This window comes from Musa acuminata, chromosome BXJ2-3 (genome assembly GCF_036884655.1).
Source record: "Musa acuminata AAA Group cultivar baxijiao chromosome BXJ2-3, Cavendish_Baxijiao_AAA, whole genome shotgun sequence".
NCBI classification, from domain to species: Eukaryota; Viridiplantae; Streptophyta; class Magnoliopsida; order Zingiberales; family Musaceae; genus Musa; species Musa acuminata.
Window position 1 is genome coordinate 36,035,910 of NC_088340.1, and position 15,528 is coordinate 36,051,437.

At 35.8% G+C, this 15,528-nt stretch overlaps 1 protein-coding gene across 11 annotated transcripts; it reads left to right on the forward strand.

The window, feature by feature from the left end:
- The first annotated feature begins 1,784 nt into the window (after window positions 1–1,784).
- Window positions 1,785–13,283, forward strand: LOC103979615 (uncharacterized). 11 transcript variants are annotated; one of them, XR_010485312.1, is made up of 11 exons: window positions 1,785–2,541; window positions 2,651–2,781; window positions 4,933–5,247; window positions 7,097–7,149; window positions 8,313–8,477; window positions 9,122–9,504; window positions 9,667–9,790; window positions 9,952–10,219; window positions 10,317–12,073; window positions 12,173–12,312; window positions 13,114–13,283. XR_010485312.1 is itself a non-coding variant. In XM_065100242.1 (11 exons), exons 3-6 carry the CDS (start codon window positions 4,990–4,992, stop codon window positions 9,126–9,128), a joined length of 327 nt encoding a protein of 108 aa, XP_064956314.1. In that variant the 5' UTR covers window positions 1,793–2,541; window positions 2,651–2,781; window positions 4,933–4,989; the 3' UTR covers window positions 9,129–9,504; window positions 9,667–9,790; window positions 9,952–10,219; window positions 10,317–12,073; window positions 12,173–12,312; window positions 13,114–13,283. The 11 variants fall into 11 exon arrangements, 4 of the variants coding, with proteins under 4 accessions (XP_064956317.1, XP_064956315.1, XP_064956316.1 ...); XM_065100242.1 differs by lacking the exon at window positions 7,097–7,149 and having other exon boundaries at window positions 1,793–2,541; window positions 4,933–5,004; window positions 5,108–5,247; XR_010485311.1 differs by having other exon boundaries at window positions 4,933–7,149; window positions 13,114–13,271.
- The last annotated feature ends 2,245 nt before the right edge of the window (window positions 13,284–15,528 follow it).

Sequence of the window (15,528 nt, forward strand, 5' to 3'; positions counted from 1 at the left end):
GAAGCTTCCACGCATGGAGGAGTCCCCTCCAGATATGACACGCCGCCTCTGATCCTGGGAAATGGTCACAGTCAAGAACCTGTCTTCTCGGAAGGTCACCATGGAATTACTTCGAAAGGGGAAAAGCGTTGACTATGGTTGTCTGATTGCGTGCTTCTTGACTGTACCGATCCTCTCTATGACTGAATGTAGAGGCCAACAGAGAGAGGTCATGCAGAAGGAAGTGAAAAACGTCCCTCTCCTTCTTCTCTCAGGAAACCACTGGGAAGATGCAGTCCTGAGCAAAAAAGTCTCCTCTTGTTCCTCGAGAGAAAGAGAGGGGAACGGGGAACATATTGTCTTTTGCTACCCAGTAGGATGCTGGATAGAACATCATTGTGATAAGTCAACGTTTGTCACCCTTCGTGCTCCCGAGCTAAACAAAACATCACGATGAAGTATGCTTGCATGGCTGCATCCAAGAAAGTTCCCCGTGCGCGCTGAGGTACGAAGGTTCCTACTGCGAGGTAATCATGTCCCGTAGTGTCATATAAATAGATGAATCAAGTTCGTAGTTTTCTCCCTTTGAACGCCATGCATGGGAGAGAGGGAGAACACCACACGATAGGCAATACCATATAATTCCACTGCCTTCGATCTTAAACTGCTCCGAGCTCACACCACTGCGTGCGTAGCTTACAAATATTACTAATTATATTGTTTAATATGAAACTTTGACTAGTCGAAATATTATAAATTAAATATCAAGAACACAAGAACTCCTCTCACCCCAATGTGTCTTCATCATTAATTAAGTTTTAATTAAATAATAATATATTCATAAGATATAATATGAGTCTTTATACACTATTAAATTAAGGTATTACAATTGCTTAACGAGTTTTATAAGTTGTGACAGTTTCATTATGTAAATAATTCTGAACATGAACGGTAAAACTATTCACTAAATATCTCTTGCCCTAAGTGTGGTTTGAAATGTGAGATAGGGGTAAAAATCCGAATCAGATTTATCCCAAAAAAATAAAATACACCCAAATAATTTGAAGCTGAATTGCATAATGTTACTGAATTGCATCGTGCACGGTCCTGATCACCTTAGCGATCGTCCTGCTCGAATAATGTTGCTGTTAATTATAGATTATCTTATGTATTTAGCTATCACTATACTTTAAAAAAATTATATTGATATTTCTATAATTATGAAAGTAAAATATCTAGATCTATTTATCTTAATATCATTAGTTTTCTCATCGAAAATATAAAAATAAAAAGTAAAAAATAATTTTAATGTTCTAATTGATGGTGACGAACAGTGTCAGTGGTGATAAATGACGGTGCCATTGGGGGTCGAGGATGACTCTTATGGATGTAGAGAGCAATGACGAGAGATGAGAGTCGTTTTGTATTTTCATCTGCATCGACGCCAACATAGTTGTCGACGGTCCTTTTCGTCTTCTTTGCATTTGCATTAGCATCAATGTAATGATCCAACAATGAAAGGATCACCAATGCAAATGGAGAAAAACGAAAAGACTGCTTGGTAACTACGTCAGTATTGACGCAAATATAGAGCGATTTTTATCTTTCGGCATCGCTCTCTTTATCTACAATACCCATTGGCGATCCAGTGACATTATTGTTTAGTACCATCGATGTCATCTATCGTTATCAACTGAAATATTAAAATTTTTTATTATTTATTTTTATATTTTTATTGGTAAATCGTTAGAATAAATAGACATAGATTACTTAGAAATAAATATAAAAAAAGAAAAAAAGAAGAATATGTTGATTAATTAACGCGACATTCCGGACCTGTGGTCGATGCAGTAACGAACTCATCCCTTCTCCCACCATGGCCTGGCAGAGGAAAGCCTTCCTCGTCGGCGGCAGAGGGTTAAGATCTCCTCCCAACTGCTGCTGCTTCTTCTTCTTCTTCCCATTTTTATCTCTCTTTGCTTGCTCCAATTCTTGTTTGGGGTCGTTTGGTTTCCTAGGGTTCGCCCTCTAACTCTTATTTTGTTTCTTTTGCGTTGATCTTTTAATGTGGGGAAAACGTCATTGATGAATCGGCATCCTTGAAAGTTTCTTGTGACTCTACTTTCAATTCCTCTCTGCCACTTTGTTAATTTGATGAGCTGTTCCAGTAGCTACTTAGATACGTTCTTTTCGTGTTGCTAGTATCGTCGTGAGTGTTTTTGTTTCGATTTTAATTATTTGGACCTGTTGTGAAACTGGATGAGATATTCAAAACATTTGATTGTCTATTCCTTTCTTGGCTTGATTTGTTGATCTCTGTTTTACAGTGTGGATATTGGTTATGTTGCAATCTTTTTGTTTTTTGATGCATCTGTCCTGTTCGATCAGTTGCACTGGCTTGTTGGCACTTGGCCAGGGAATAACATTTTCTCTGTTTAGTATTCCTTTGACGATACCATTAGATTCGTACTCGAGGAGTTCACTGAGCAGTATAAGGCTACATCTATTCCTGATTATGTCGAGAAGATAATTGAAGTCAGTGACAGACATGTGACCTTTCAGGTGGTCTCACTAGAGTCTTTACCTCTTCTACTTTGATATTTTAGGAATTTTCGTTTTAAAATTTGTGCAAATTTTAGCCGTTTTCTTTTGTGGATCTGGAATACTGCAGGACTGGAAAGGTTTCAAAACTATGGTCGTGCATTATATAGAGGGGCCAACTGCTGCATCTTGGTCTATGATGTCAATGTTGGTAGAACGTTTAACACTCTTGATGACTGGCATGATGAAGTTCTCAGGAAGGTATATAGTGCCATGGCCTTGTTTTTATGCCTTTTTTGCTTTACTTTTAATTTTGCTAAACCTTGCCCATGACAATGCTCTTGGAATGCTTCTTTTAAATCCTCTCATGATCATTAAATGACCTTATTTGATTTGTTTGTAGAACGAACTCCGAAATGGCTCTGTTTTACTTACTCTGTGAGGTTCAAAAGTTCGAATCGAATCTGGTAGAAATAGAAGTTACTTACTAAGCATAACAATCTTTTTGAATGATAGAACTAATTTTCTATGCATGTATCTGCATATTCATCTAAGAGGTACATTATGGTGACTCTTTATTGACACTTGATATTTTGCACAGTGGCTTGAATGGTCATGCATTTGTCTATGGATCATTTAACTTGTTTAGTGAACATTTAGGTTTATGTTTGTCATGGTTATTTTTCATGCATGCTCATTAGTCGTGACAATACTTTTTTGAGTTATGAGCCGAGTCTCTTTGCTTCGAAGGTGCCTGATTCTGGACCTTCTATGTATCATATTGGTTTAGTTTTTCATGAAAAAGGTGTTGTTCACTTTCTCACTTTCCCCAGGTGCTGTCCATAGTTAATCAAACTTGTAGAGCTAGAATAGCCTGGATTTAAGATTTGGATTTCCATTTGGTTCCCATCTTTGTCACCATGAAGATACATAGAAATTGAATGACTCTTAGGCAAATGAAAGTGATTGACTACCTAAGACTTCCTCTTAATTTTACCTCATCATGTTGTTAAATTTCAAAAATCCTGAAACTAAATCTGTTTTTTTTAGCTTCAAATGTTGGGACGATTATGTGCAATGTAATTGCTCAAGCTATCATTAAAATGAAAATCAGAATATTTGGATACCAAACTCTGGTGAGGTGATGGTATCCCCACTGCTCAGATGTCATGTGGCACATGATATTGTTGGATTTTGTGTATGCCTTTTGTTTTCTTTTTATGAAAAATTTCCTGTTTTACAGTTTCTTTGAAGCTTTAGCTTCTAAGATTCATTTACTTCTAAAATGAAAGGAATGAAAATGTTACAAGTAAAAAGACGCAAATTTTTTAGACTTCTGATTCTTCTTTACAGAACATGTGGATATAGTTCCGTTGGCTTTTTTTTTTTTGCATTTGTTTTCTTCTGTTTAGTATCTTAATGGAAAGTTGTACATAATTAAATAATCATATAAGGCATATCAACATTGAGGAAAAATAAAATAGTGTGACAACTTGATACTGTTGACTATAACCATGATCAAGGTTGCTGCTCTTTTGTTTAGTTTTACATGTTTTGAGAGAACAACTGCAGATCAAATATTTGAGGTGGCTGCCCATCCAGGAGGCTTGGTATTATCTGCCTGATATGTCTCACCACCTCTTATCAGATAGTCTAGGTCTTTAATTTACCTGTATATATAACATAATGATTATAGTTTCTTTTTACTATTTCTTGGATCTCAGTGTGGCTTAAGATACTCATACAGATATTGTACCATGTATCGAATCTTTATTTTGACAATGGTGTATGATTCTCTCACTTGTTGATAAATGCTTCTGTAGTTCTTGGCTTTTCATATTTCATGACATTTTGACTCATAGCTCTATCATCTTCGTTTATTGCTGACAAGAAATTCAACTGAAAAACCAATGAAATAAAAAAAGACTTCCTTTTTGTTGTTAAAGGTGCATGGGGTAATATTTGTGTCATGGAATCCATGACTTGCTTTTTGTCAAAAGGTCTTCCCTCTTATATGTATAATGTGACTCAAATTTCCAGGTCTTCTCATATTTAAAAAATAAAATTATGGGTACAATAAGCTTGATTTTTTCTGCTGAAAGGCCTCATGGAGACAAAAAGATGTCCCTTCCACTTTTTAATCAGGCTTGCCTTCAAATAAGCTTGAATTAGTGACCCCTGAGGTGCTTATATAGTTCTTAGTCATCATAGAAAAAAAATATACCAAAAAAAGTAACATTCTGGTTAAGTGGATATTTGTCATAGTTATGCTCTGAGATTACACATGAACGGATGGACTTGAATCTCTCTTAGTTAGATTTTTCATGCTTCTTTATAGTGTATGGTTTGTTTGTTTAAGGCTTTAAAAAGTTTTTTAATTCATATTATATTCTGTACCTTATGATTCTGCAGGCTAGCCTACTAGATCAGACAGACCTTTCATTTTAATTGGAAACAAGATTGATGTAGATGGTAGAAAGAGTGGTATATTGGATGCTCAATTCAGTTCTTTATAGAGATTTGATTAATTTTGTTTTCCAAATCTTCCATTCTTCTGTTTGTTTGTTTTTTCCCTAATATCATGCAGGTTTCCATGAAGAGAGCTGAAGAATGGTGTGCTTCCGGTGGCAATATACCTTACTTTGAAACCTTTGTAAAAGATGATTACAATGTCGATGCTGCTTTTCACCATGTTGCTCAACTTGTTCTACATTCTGATCTGCCCAAGTCAGTATTCTCAGTTACTAGTCTGCATTTGTCATAGTGGTGAACTTTGATCTCATCATTATTACTTCTTCTTGTTACATGTTTTTTTGTTGATTCACTAGAGTTTATACTTTTTAGAATACTTATGAAATCCTTTCTAAGATTGAATGTAACACCATAATTAGTCTTACATCGAAACTGATAACTTCAGCATAAGCATTTTGAGCTAACAGATCAATTATCCCATCAAGTCGGGTCGTTTTGACTCCGATACCAATTGTCATGACCTAGCCTGATAGGATAACTAGTATGTTAACTTCGTTGAGCTCAAACTACCGTATCAAAATGCTTAAGCTGAAGTTACTAGTAGTATACTCATCAGATTTTTATAAGTCAATTTTAGTCATAGCCCACTTTTGATATGGGACTAATCGGGGTGTTAGATTGAATGTACTAGCCATGCCACTTCTTCTTTAGCTATACATTGCTAATTTCCTACAATGTAATGATAGATCCTTGTATGTGGTGAGTGACTTTTGATAGTTAACAAAGCTGGACCTGCATAAGCCTATGCAGCTTGTCTTGAAGACATTATGAAGACAGTCTGGAATGTTATCAAGGTGAGTACTTTAACAGAGACAAATCAGTGTAATGAAAGGAATAATACTTAAACAACTACAAAAAAAGTGAAATCTGTTTAAGTACTTCAACAGAGACAAACAAACATGGGATGGACATTGATACTCATTTTGGAACCTACTTGGGTATAGAATGATCTTCTGTTACGATAACAGCACTATTTTTTGCGAAGTTTATTGTTTTGCAATTATTGCTTGTGTTTCCAATCTAAACCGGCTATTGAATCAAATCTAAGTTTCTACAAGCTATGAATGCTTTGGAAATGAGATTTCTCACGATGTTTAATATTGTAGATACAATCGAAGGCATTTAGGCATTAGATGATATACACATGATTGCTATGGGGTTGTCATGCGATTGAACTAGTGATAAATCAATGACTTCCTTTTAGAGAATTCTACAAGAAACTGATATATTTTTCATTGTTATTCTGGTAGACTGTATATCCTGATGTCCTATCCAATCTACATATCCTGAGATGTACTTCTAAATAGTTGTTCAGCTTAATGTTTGTTTCAGAAGATAGTCTGTCTGAATATTTATTAAATAGTCTCTTATTTATTTATTGATCTTCCATAAACTACCATCTTCCTTTTTAAGCTTGATCATTTTCTGATGCTCACCATTGTTTTATAGCATCTTTACATATTTGCCACTCGAAACTTTCAAAATATGATATTATGCATCACAGATTTTCAAATACATAGTGGCATTAGAAAATCATTGTTTGGTCATCTATATTATCGGGTTGAGTGGCAAATATGCTTGGAATATTTGTTTGGTGGATGTAAATGTTAACTAATGATATAAATTAGGTTGGACTGTAACCAATAATATATCTAGAACATGTACCTCATAAAGCTGGAACTAATATTTGAAGTATTTCTATTTATGTATATGATAAATGTGAACAAAAGGTATAAAAGGAAGTCATTGACAGTTAAAAAATGACATATGTGATCAAATATTAATTTTTTAGTGGGTGAATTTATGTATTTTTAAAGAATGTGATAATAAATATTGTAGTATGAAAATTTTGAGCAGACAATATGTAAAAGAAGCGTATTCTATTTTGCTCAAAGTATCTTAGGAAAATCCAGAAGCATTGGAGGATGTTTTTTCCATGTGATGATGAACTAAATAATGTTGCCAAATGCCAGATTCAAAAGCTAATATTTTCCCTGATTTTGAGCACAATTTGACTGTTTCATAAATCTTAATCTATCGGCAGAACAATTCCAGATCCTGCTTCACATTCAGAGCAAAGCAGTTGTTTTTACTAGGGTGAGCTGCTGCAGATTCAGCTTTAACTAACATCTTGCTCTGCTGATTAATTGGGATCTTGATACTTCATTCATGATTTTGGCCATTTGCATTGGCTGCTATGCCCATATGAATACTATATGCTGCGTCTAGTTTGTGATACATGCTTCCTTGGCTCTTGTACAATGTCTTTTGCAAGATCTATAGGGAAAGCCACCTGCCACAAAAGACAACTGGGAGCCGCCAATAGAACAAATCCATTTCTTGTTTATTAAATTGCATACCTTTTCTGTTTGGCAGTAACATGAGTGACACTAAACCAGTAAAAATTTATAAAATAGTTCTGTATAATCCTATAGAATTTCATTATGATCAGGCAAGAAACTAATATATGATGTGGAAATATTCAGCGAGTTTCACAGAACCATAAATATTAGACAACCAGAATTTTCTTGATTATTTCAGGGAAAATTTTGTCCTCAATATTTATAGAAAAAATAACATTGTCTAATTGAATCTCATAAATAATTTAAGAAATCGATAATAAATTGGTCCCTTTGGCAACTTATATTGTTCTTCATCAGGTAAAATCCATCATAACGAATCTTCACCTCAGTTTTGTTACTAAATGTACAGCTAATTTACAGATTCACCAGTTTTCCTTGTCTTAATAGACTGATGAATTCCTGATATATGTTGTTAAACAGTTGCATAGTTCTGCACCTGAAAACTGTATGAGTACATGATGTAGCTCACTGTTCTTAGAGATGGCTCCTACTGGAAAGACTTATAAGCTTCCGAGCTGTGATAGTTATTCTGAGGGTTTACAGTTGAAAATCAAATTGCCATGTCGTTGGCAACAATTCTTCTGCATTTACTCAGATTCCAGTTTCATCATTTCCAGAAATTCCATCATGCAAAACTAAAACTCTAACCATGCATCATTTATCCATGCCTTGTAACTGACATTTTATTTAATTTGAAGATTTGTGCACCTTTTTTCTTATCCTTTTATTCTTTCAAGAATTTATCTTATGATTTATGCTTAAAGGAGATTGGACCAAATGGCGATCCTTTTTCAATGTACTTATAAGGTTTTTCTGGTAGTCATATAATGAACCCATTTATTTGGCATCTGAAATCTAAACTTCACCCCTTTGAAGGAATAATTGTGGTTTTGTTAGATATCTTGGATATATCGATTATGCGGCAATCTTCTTCGGCGTCATAGGCAAGGTGGACATTGTAGTAGTAGTTCCATCAGCAGGTTCGGCAACAGCTGCAAGAGTGGAAGCAAGTGGTATTGGAGCTCTTGGAGAAGCAGCAACCCATGGCTGGTGGCAGAAAAGGTATGGGAATAGATGCTCCTGTTGCTGTTGCTGATCGCTTTAAAAGAGGATTTCCACAAGATTCTTCATCAAGAACAACATTTGTAATCGATAACATTAAGGACTGAAATTTGTTATGATCTTTCAATTTTCATGGCTATCTACTATTTTCTTCCCTGCTACAAATTCCTTCTGGTTACTCCAATCTCCGGTTTTCTCGGAGGGAAAAGTAAATTGGCCAATGCCTATGCTTGAACATTGTACTGTTCATGATTTTAGGAGAATTATTCTACACAATGAACAGAAATATTAGTGATGATTCGGATTCAATAGTGTTCTCAGCTAATAATACAACACTAAGTCCGTTGGTGTGAAATTTTCTTACATAAAAATAAGAAAACCTTGTTGTTTAATTAAATTCCATCTGCTTTTATAGCTAATAAATTGTGGTAGAAGAGCAGACACTGCACAATTTCTCAATTACCTGTTCTTGAAAGACCTGCAAATTTTATGTGTCTAGCTACAACTGGAATTTCCATATTACTTATTATTATTGGTATTGTTATCATTACTGTCACTATTATGATTATTATTATCATCATTATTACTTATTAGTTATCATTATCGTTACCATCAATATCATCAACAAACTTGATTCTTTGCAGTCGATGACTCATCCCAGACCGTTCGATCCAGATGATCCGAACTCATCAACCCTTCGGATTCAATCCCCGATCATCAACCGTTGCGTACATCGTGCACGGCCCTGATCGCCCGTGACGACTTAAAGCGTGGGCGGGCTTATGGTGTTACTAATTGTTAGGAAAGAATAAAGAAAAAGCATAGAACAAGTATAGTTAGTTGATCAGTTAACTAACGTAACAGAACCCCAAGCAGCTGCTATAAAATGGATTGCCCCCCTTCGCTTTGGTTTCTTTCTTTGTTTTGTTTTGTTGTGTGTGGTGATTGCTTTCCGGTCGATCCCTTCTCCCGTCATGGCCTCCGGCAGCGACACCACGCTCAAGATCATCATCCTCGGCAACAGAGGGTAAGGGGCTTCTCCCACTTATTCTTCTTCCCATCTTGATCTCTCTTATGTTTGTTCTACTTCGGATGTTGCGTTTGGTTCGTTCGGTTCTCTAGGGTTCTTTCCCCTTTCTTTCTTGGTCGTCCTCTAATTCGTCTTTGTTTCATTTGCTTTAATCTTTAGTGTGGGCAAAACGTCATTGATCAATCGGTATCCTTGACAGTTTCCTGCGGGGCGCTAGATTCAATTCCTTCTGCCAGCTTACTTGCTTGTGCAGGCAATGTGGAACCGAAGGAGGTCAATTTTGGTAAATATTGCTGAACTGTTCCATTAGATAATTAAGGTCTATCTATTATTAGTTTTCTTTGTTGTGGGTTTCAGTGAGATGTTCAAAATCCTTTCACCTCTGCACATCTTAAGCAGCAATTTAAGGTTCTTCATTTGTGCTTGTTATATATTTCGATATAGGTGACTCATAAAGTGTAATTATTCCCTTGTTGGAGTGGTCTATCATGATCTCTGTTTCAAAGTGTTGAGGGCGTGAGTTGCCGGTATACTCTGTATATAATAGTTTTGCTGGTTGGCATGGGGACAGTGTTCAATCTCTGTTTAGTGGTTTATTGACCTCACCATTAGATATGTGCACAAGAAGTTCCACGAGCAGTATGTGGCCACTTATGGTGCTCTTTTTGTTACCAAGGAAATTCTAATTGGTGACGCACCTGTGACCTTACAGGTGAGCTCTTATTCAAATCATTCACCCTGATATTCTTATTTGCTATTTTTCTTCCCATTACTCCATTATTTTTAAGTTTAGGTACTTTCTTTTGTAGATCTGGGATACTGCAGGACAGGACAGGTTTCAAAGTTTTTGTACCCCATTCTATAGATTGGCCGACTGCTGCATTTTGCTCTATGATGTCAATGTTGGAAAGTCATTTGACACTCTTGATTCCTGGCATGATGCACTTTTTAACCAGGTATGTTGCTTCAATCTTAGTATGTTTGAAGAAACCAACATTACTCCAATATGTTGCTCATCCCACCAAAAATTGGCTTCAAGATATTTGGAGATCTTTTCAAAAATTTGCTTTCCATTATAAAGCATGACAACCCTAATTTGTGCAATTATGCTCTTTGCCAGCGGGGGGATTTTTTGAGGTGGTTGATAGCAGGTCCATAAAGAACATGAGAAATTTGTTACTCGGTTTTATGTTTTTACTTATTATTTTTTGCTTTCAATACTACATGTCTTCTGATAGTTGGTAAGGGTGCATAAAGAACAAATCAAAACATCTCTTTTTTTGTTTGTTTGGACATTGTTCTGTTGCATCAAATTTATTTTGGAAAATTTGACGCATAAAGACTACCTGCTTATGCTTTCACAAAGAACATTTTATCTATTTGCTATTTTAAATACTTTAACAGTTTATTTTGGACACACATTTTACCGTTTTATAATACTGCTCTGCTTTACCTACTATACTAATAAGTTAGTAAAGTAACTTTGGAGAACATTGACCAGATCATTCTTTATATGGTTCTTAGTTGTCTCATTTTTTTTCGTTTTCCCATGTTTTAGTGTATTATGAGGATTACATGTTTATTTGACTCATTGGCTTGGCATTTGAGCATTTTTTCATTTGGTTTCGTGTGTTTCCAGTATGACATCTGCCAAAATAAATGTTATACAAAAGCTTTTGGAAATTGCAATCTACAATATGTAGAAGGCAATTTTCTTCCCAAAGATTGTAAGAGGTAAATTGGGGTGATTCTTTGTTGCTACTTGTTAGATGATACGTTGGGCGCTGGCTTGAAATGATTATTTTTGCTTGTTCCTCATGACAATACTTCTTCAAGTGTTGAAATGAGTTTCTTTGGTTCAGAGGTGCCAGATTCTGGAACATTCATGTACCATATCTTTTAGTTTTTACCACCCTCTGGTCAGTGATAGACAATATTGAACGAATAGGATGCCTCTTTTTCACTTTCTCTACAGGTGCACTCTGTAGCAGATACAACCTATAGAGCAAAAGTAACCATTACCATTCTGAACAGATATGGGAAATTAATGGTCCTTAGGGAAAATGATAATGACTGACAATTTAGACCTTACTTCACCTCATCAGATTGTTTAAAGATCACAAGAATCACTAGATGTGAATTATTTAGAGGATCTGATTCTTCCACAGCTGGCACACGTGTGCAATTTAGATGCTCACTCTGTGGTTGAAATGGGAATTAAAAAAATTCGAGAAACTAAAATCTGGTGAGGCTAGGGTGTCTCATTTCTCAAACGGCATGCAGAACAAAATCTTGGATTGTGTGCTTGCTTTGTGTTTTTGAATGACAAACTTTCATACTTTTTGGTTTCATTGAAGTTTTAGCTTTTAAGCTTCTTTTATTTTAACATGAAAGGAGTGAAATTGTTAAAAGTGGAACCGCGAGTTTGTGGCTTCTGAATCTTCTCTACTAAACATGCGGACATATGTACCAGATGAATCCGCAGGATAGACCACTAGATCTCCCAAAACTTCCACTCATTTTACTTGGGAACAAAGTTGACGTTGACCGTGGCAAAAGGAGGGTGGTATGGTGGAGGATAGTCAATTAAGTTCTTTATACAGCTATGACTTTTTTTTTCCTTCTCTTAATCTTCTATTTTGCTTGTTTCATATATATCATGCAGGTTAGCATTAAGAGAGCAGAAGCTTGGTGTGCATCCAAAGGCCATATACCTTACTTTGAAACCTCCGCTAAAGTCAATTTCAATGTCGATTCTGTTTTTGTCCATGCTGCTCAATTTGCTCTGAATCCTGATCTGGGCATGTAAGTACCTAGGATTAATTATATTTAACATTGTTGCTTCTCATTGTTGTATGTTTCCTTGTTGGACTTGCTACAAGTCAGTATACCTTCTAAAATTTTTATGAAACTTTTTTCAAGTTTATTTTCTTGAAGTGAATTTCCTTTTTTTTGCAAAGCATAAACATCATAGTTGTTGGAGTGGATTGAACATGCAGGCCTTGTGATACAATATGGTGAAAAGTAGATCCTTGCATGTGATAAGTGACTTCTAATAGTCAACAGAATTGGACCACATAGGCCTGTGTAGTTAATCATGAAAATACATGATTATTTTATAGATGTTGTCAAAACAAGTATTTATAGATGAATTAGCACAACGAAACAGCTAAGTGTGGAGATTCATACTTATTTTAGAACCTGTTCTGGCACAGTATGATCTTTTAACATGGTATGGTTATTATTTTTTGGAAGTTGCCTGGACCCACAAAGATTGCTTCGACTTCTAAGCTAGAATATCCATCAAATCAATTTTAAGTTTCCATAAGCTAAAAATGAATATCTTTTTATGCTTTTCAAATGGGAAACTTTCATTCTTATAATTATGACGGAATGAGTGACATATATGACGAAATGATTTTCAAATGGTATACATTATCAGAGAATGCGATGGTAAATATGGTATGCTGAAAGTTCTCAGTGGCAAATGTAAAGTCCATATATTATATTGGTTGTATTATCTTTGGTTAGAAAAAACAAGAACCTGCTTACCATGCTCAGGGAGCAATAGTTAAAGATTCACACATCTTACCATCTTATCTGCAGCACCCTTCGAGAACCCGCTTCAGACAGAGCAAGGAAGTAGATGTGCTTGTTAGGTTGAGCTGCTGCAGATTCAGGACTTCATAGTGGCTTGATCTGTTGATTGATCGGGATCTCGCATGATTCGTTCATGAATTCAGGTCTTCAGCAAGATCCGTAGGTAAAACGACCTGTCAGAAAAGAAAAGAGAAAGCGGTCGTTTTAGACGCATTTTGAAGTCAACCATTCTTGATTTTTAATATCCCAGTTGATCTCTTGATTTTTCTTTTTCCCTTTTTTTTAATATCGATCATATACTGCCTATGCAGGTGCCAACCTCATTCCACGATGTCAGATGCTCCAACGGCCCCCCTTTTTTTTCTCTGAATAAAAGTGGAACAAAAAGACTAAATAATGAGAATGACTTTTGGATTCAAAGACTAAATAATGAGAATAAAAGTGGAATAAAAAGACTAAATAAAAAGATTGACAAGGCCATACGAAGACTTTGACCAGAAGGTACATGCATAAAATAATGAGAATGACTTTGGATTCAAAGACTAAATAATGAGAATAAAAGTGGAATAAAAAGACTAAATAAAAAGATTGTCAAGGCCATACGAAGACTTTGACCAAAATGAGAATGACTTTGGATTCAAAAATAAAAAAAGTAGGCTTACTAAATATTTTATATTTTTATCTATTCGGAAGAGGCCTACGCATGTTGTCTTGTCAATCTTTGAAGACAAATGGAAAAAAGAGGATGGACTCAGTTATATTTATTGTAAAAGAGGATGGACGGTGAGATCGAAGTCATCATTCATCATAATCATAAATTTTCTTTTCATCTTTACCATTAATTATGACGAGAAGAGGAAGATAATCATAAATTTAATTCTCATCTTCTAAGGTATAAAAAGAGATTCATTTGAAACTATTCAAATTACTAACTTACAATTGAAGGGACCAAGTTGGGAGACCCCTCTCGATCTCAATCTTTATATAGGTGGTATCTCGGGCGTATGATATTTATACCTTGGGAGCACGACATTTGCACCTCGGGAGCATGACATTTCTACTTTGGAAGCATCTCAAACATTCTTATGCACACGATTCTAGACTATATTGAACTGACCAAAAGATCAACGATATTTTTTCCTAACATTTTTTAGCTAGAAAAAGGGCCTGATGTTACGGTAATGTCCATCTACCAACCCTCTCAACGAATACTCGAGTGAGGAGGCACTACCCTTAACTTGTAATAATTTCGCTCAGGGAGCAACAATCACCCTTTCCATATGTGGATGCATCCACCTCGACGCAAATGCTAATACGATATAGACAACTGTTCAATGACCCGAGCCTCTCACCCTCAGGAGCGACCTTGAGTTACCTGCTCGTCCCTATTGAGGTGTTCCTAAACGTTATACAATAGGTGCAAATGTTAATGGGCATGATGCAAGCTGATATTCTACTCTTGCCCCAACTAGCTCAACAAGTGACGTTACTAACTCAACTAGCACCACCGACACTAATGTCCAACTGGAGACCCCAACAAGATAAAAGGGGATAGCAAAGCGATATCATGCCCCTATTTATGGATAAGATATCCTTGTTCAACTGACAATCCTCCTCGATGGCAGAGGTTGAGGACATCAATTGTGATGGCCTACTTGGCCACTATAACCTCGAAGCCAATGCCAAATAAGGACTCTAAAGGCGACGACGATAGCAAGTCCATCACCCTCGGCCATCTCTTCATCCTACACCCCTCGAGCTAATGCCAACAAAGACTCTAGAGACAATAACAAGTCCATCACCCTTGATACGTGAATTGAAAAAACTTGATCCGCACAAAGATAAATCTATTATGGTAGAGGTAGAAGGCCAAATATGCTTGAGACGTGTGAGTTAAGAAAACTCGACTTGCGCCAAGATAAATCCGTTATAACTAAGGTGCAAGGCCAAATATACCCAAGACGCATGAGTCGTAAAAACTCAACCTGTACCAAGATAAATCCACTACAGTAGAGTTACAAGGCCAAATGCACCCACAACGCATGAGTCGAGAGTAACTGATCTACGTGAAGAAAAATCTACTACAATAAAGGAGCAAGGCCAAATGCGCTCAAGATGCGTGAATTAGAAAAATCAATCTGCTTCAAAATAAATTTGCTACGGTAAAAGTGCAAGCAAAATAGAATCATAATTTTTTTTTCTATTTTTTATGACAAGGAAGATAATCACAAGCTTTCTTCTCATCCATTATGATAAAAAAGTAATTTCAAACTCCCTTATCATCCTCTAAGATATAAAATAATATCTTAAACCTAATGCAATAGACTCTTAAGAACAACTCGAGCCCATATTTAAAAATCTCATATTACTAACTTAGAGTGATCGAGTCGAGAAATCCCACTCGACCTTAATCTTTATATA

Coding starts and splice junctions, on each gene's coding strand:
- LOC103979615 (XM_065100242.1), top strand. Junction 5,248..8,312: donor CTACATTCTGATCTGCCCAA/GTCAGTATTCTC, acceptor TGGTTTTGTTAG/ATATCTTGGATATATCGATT.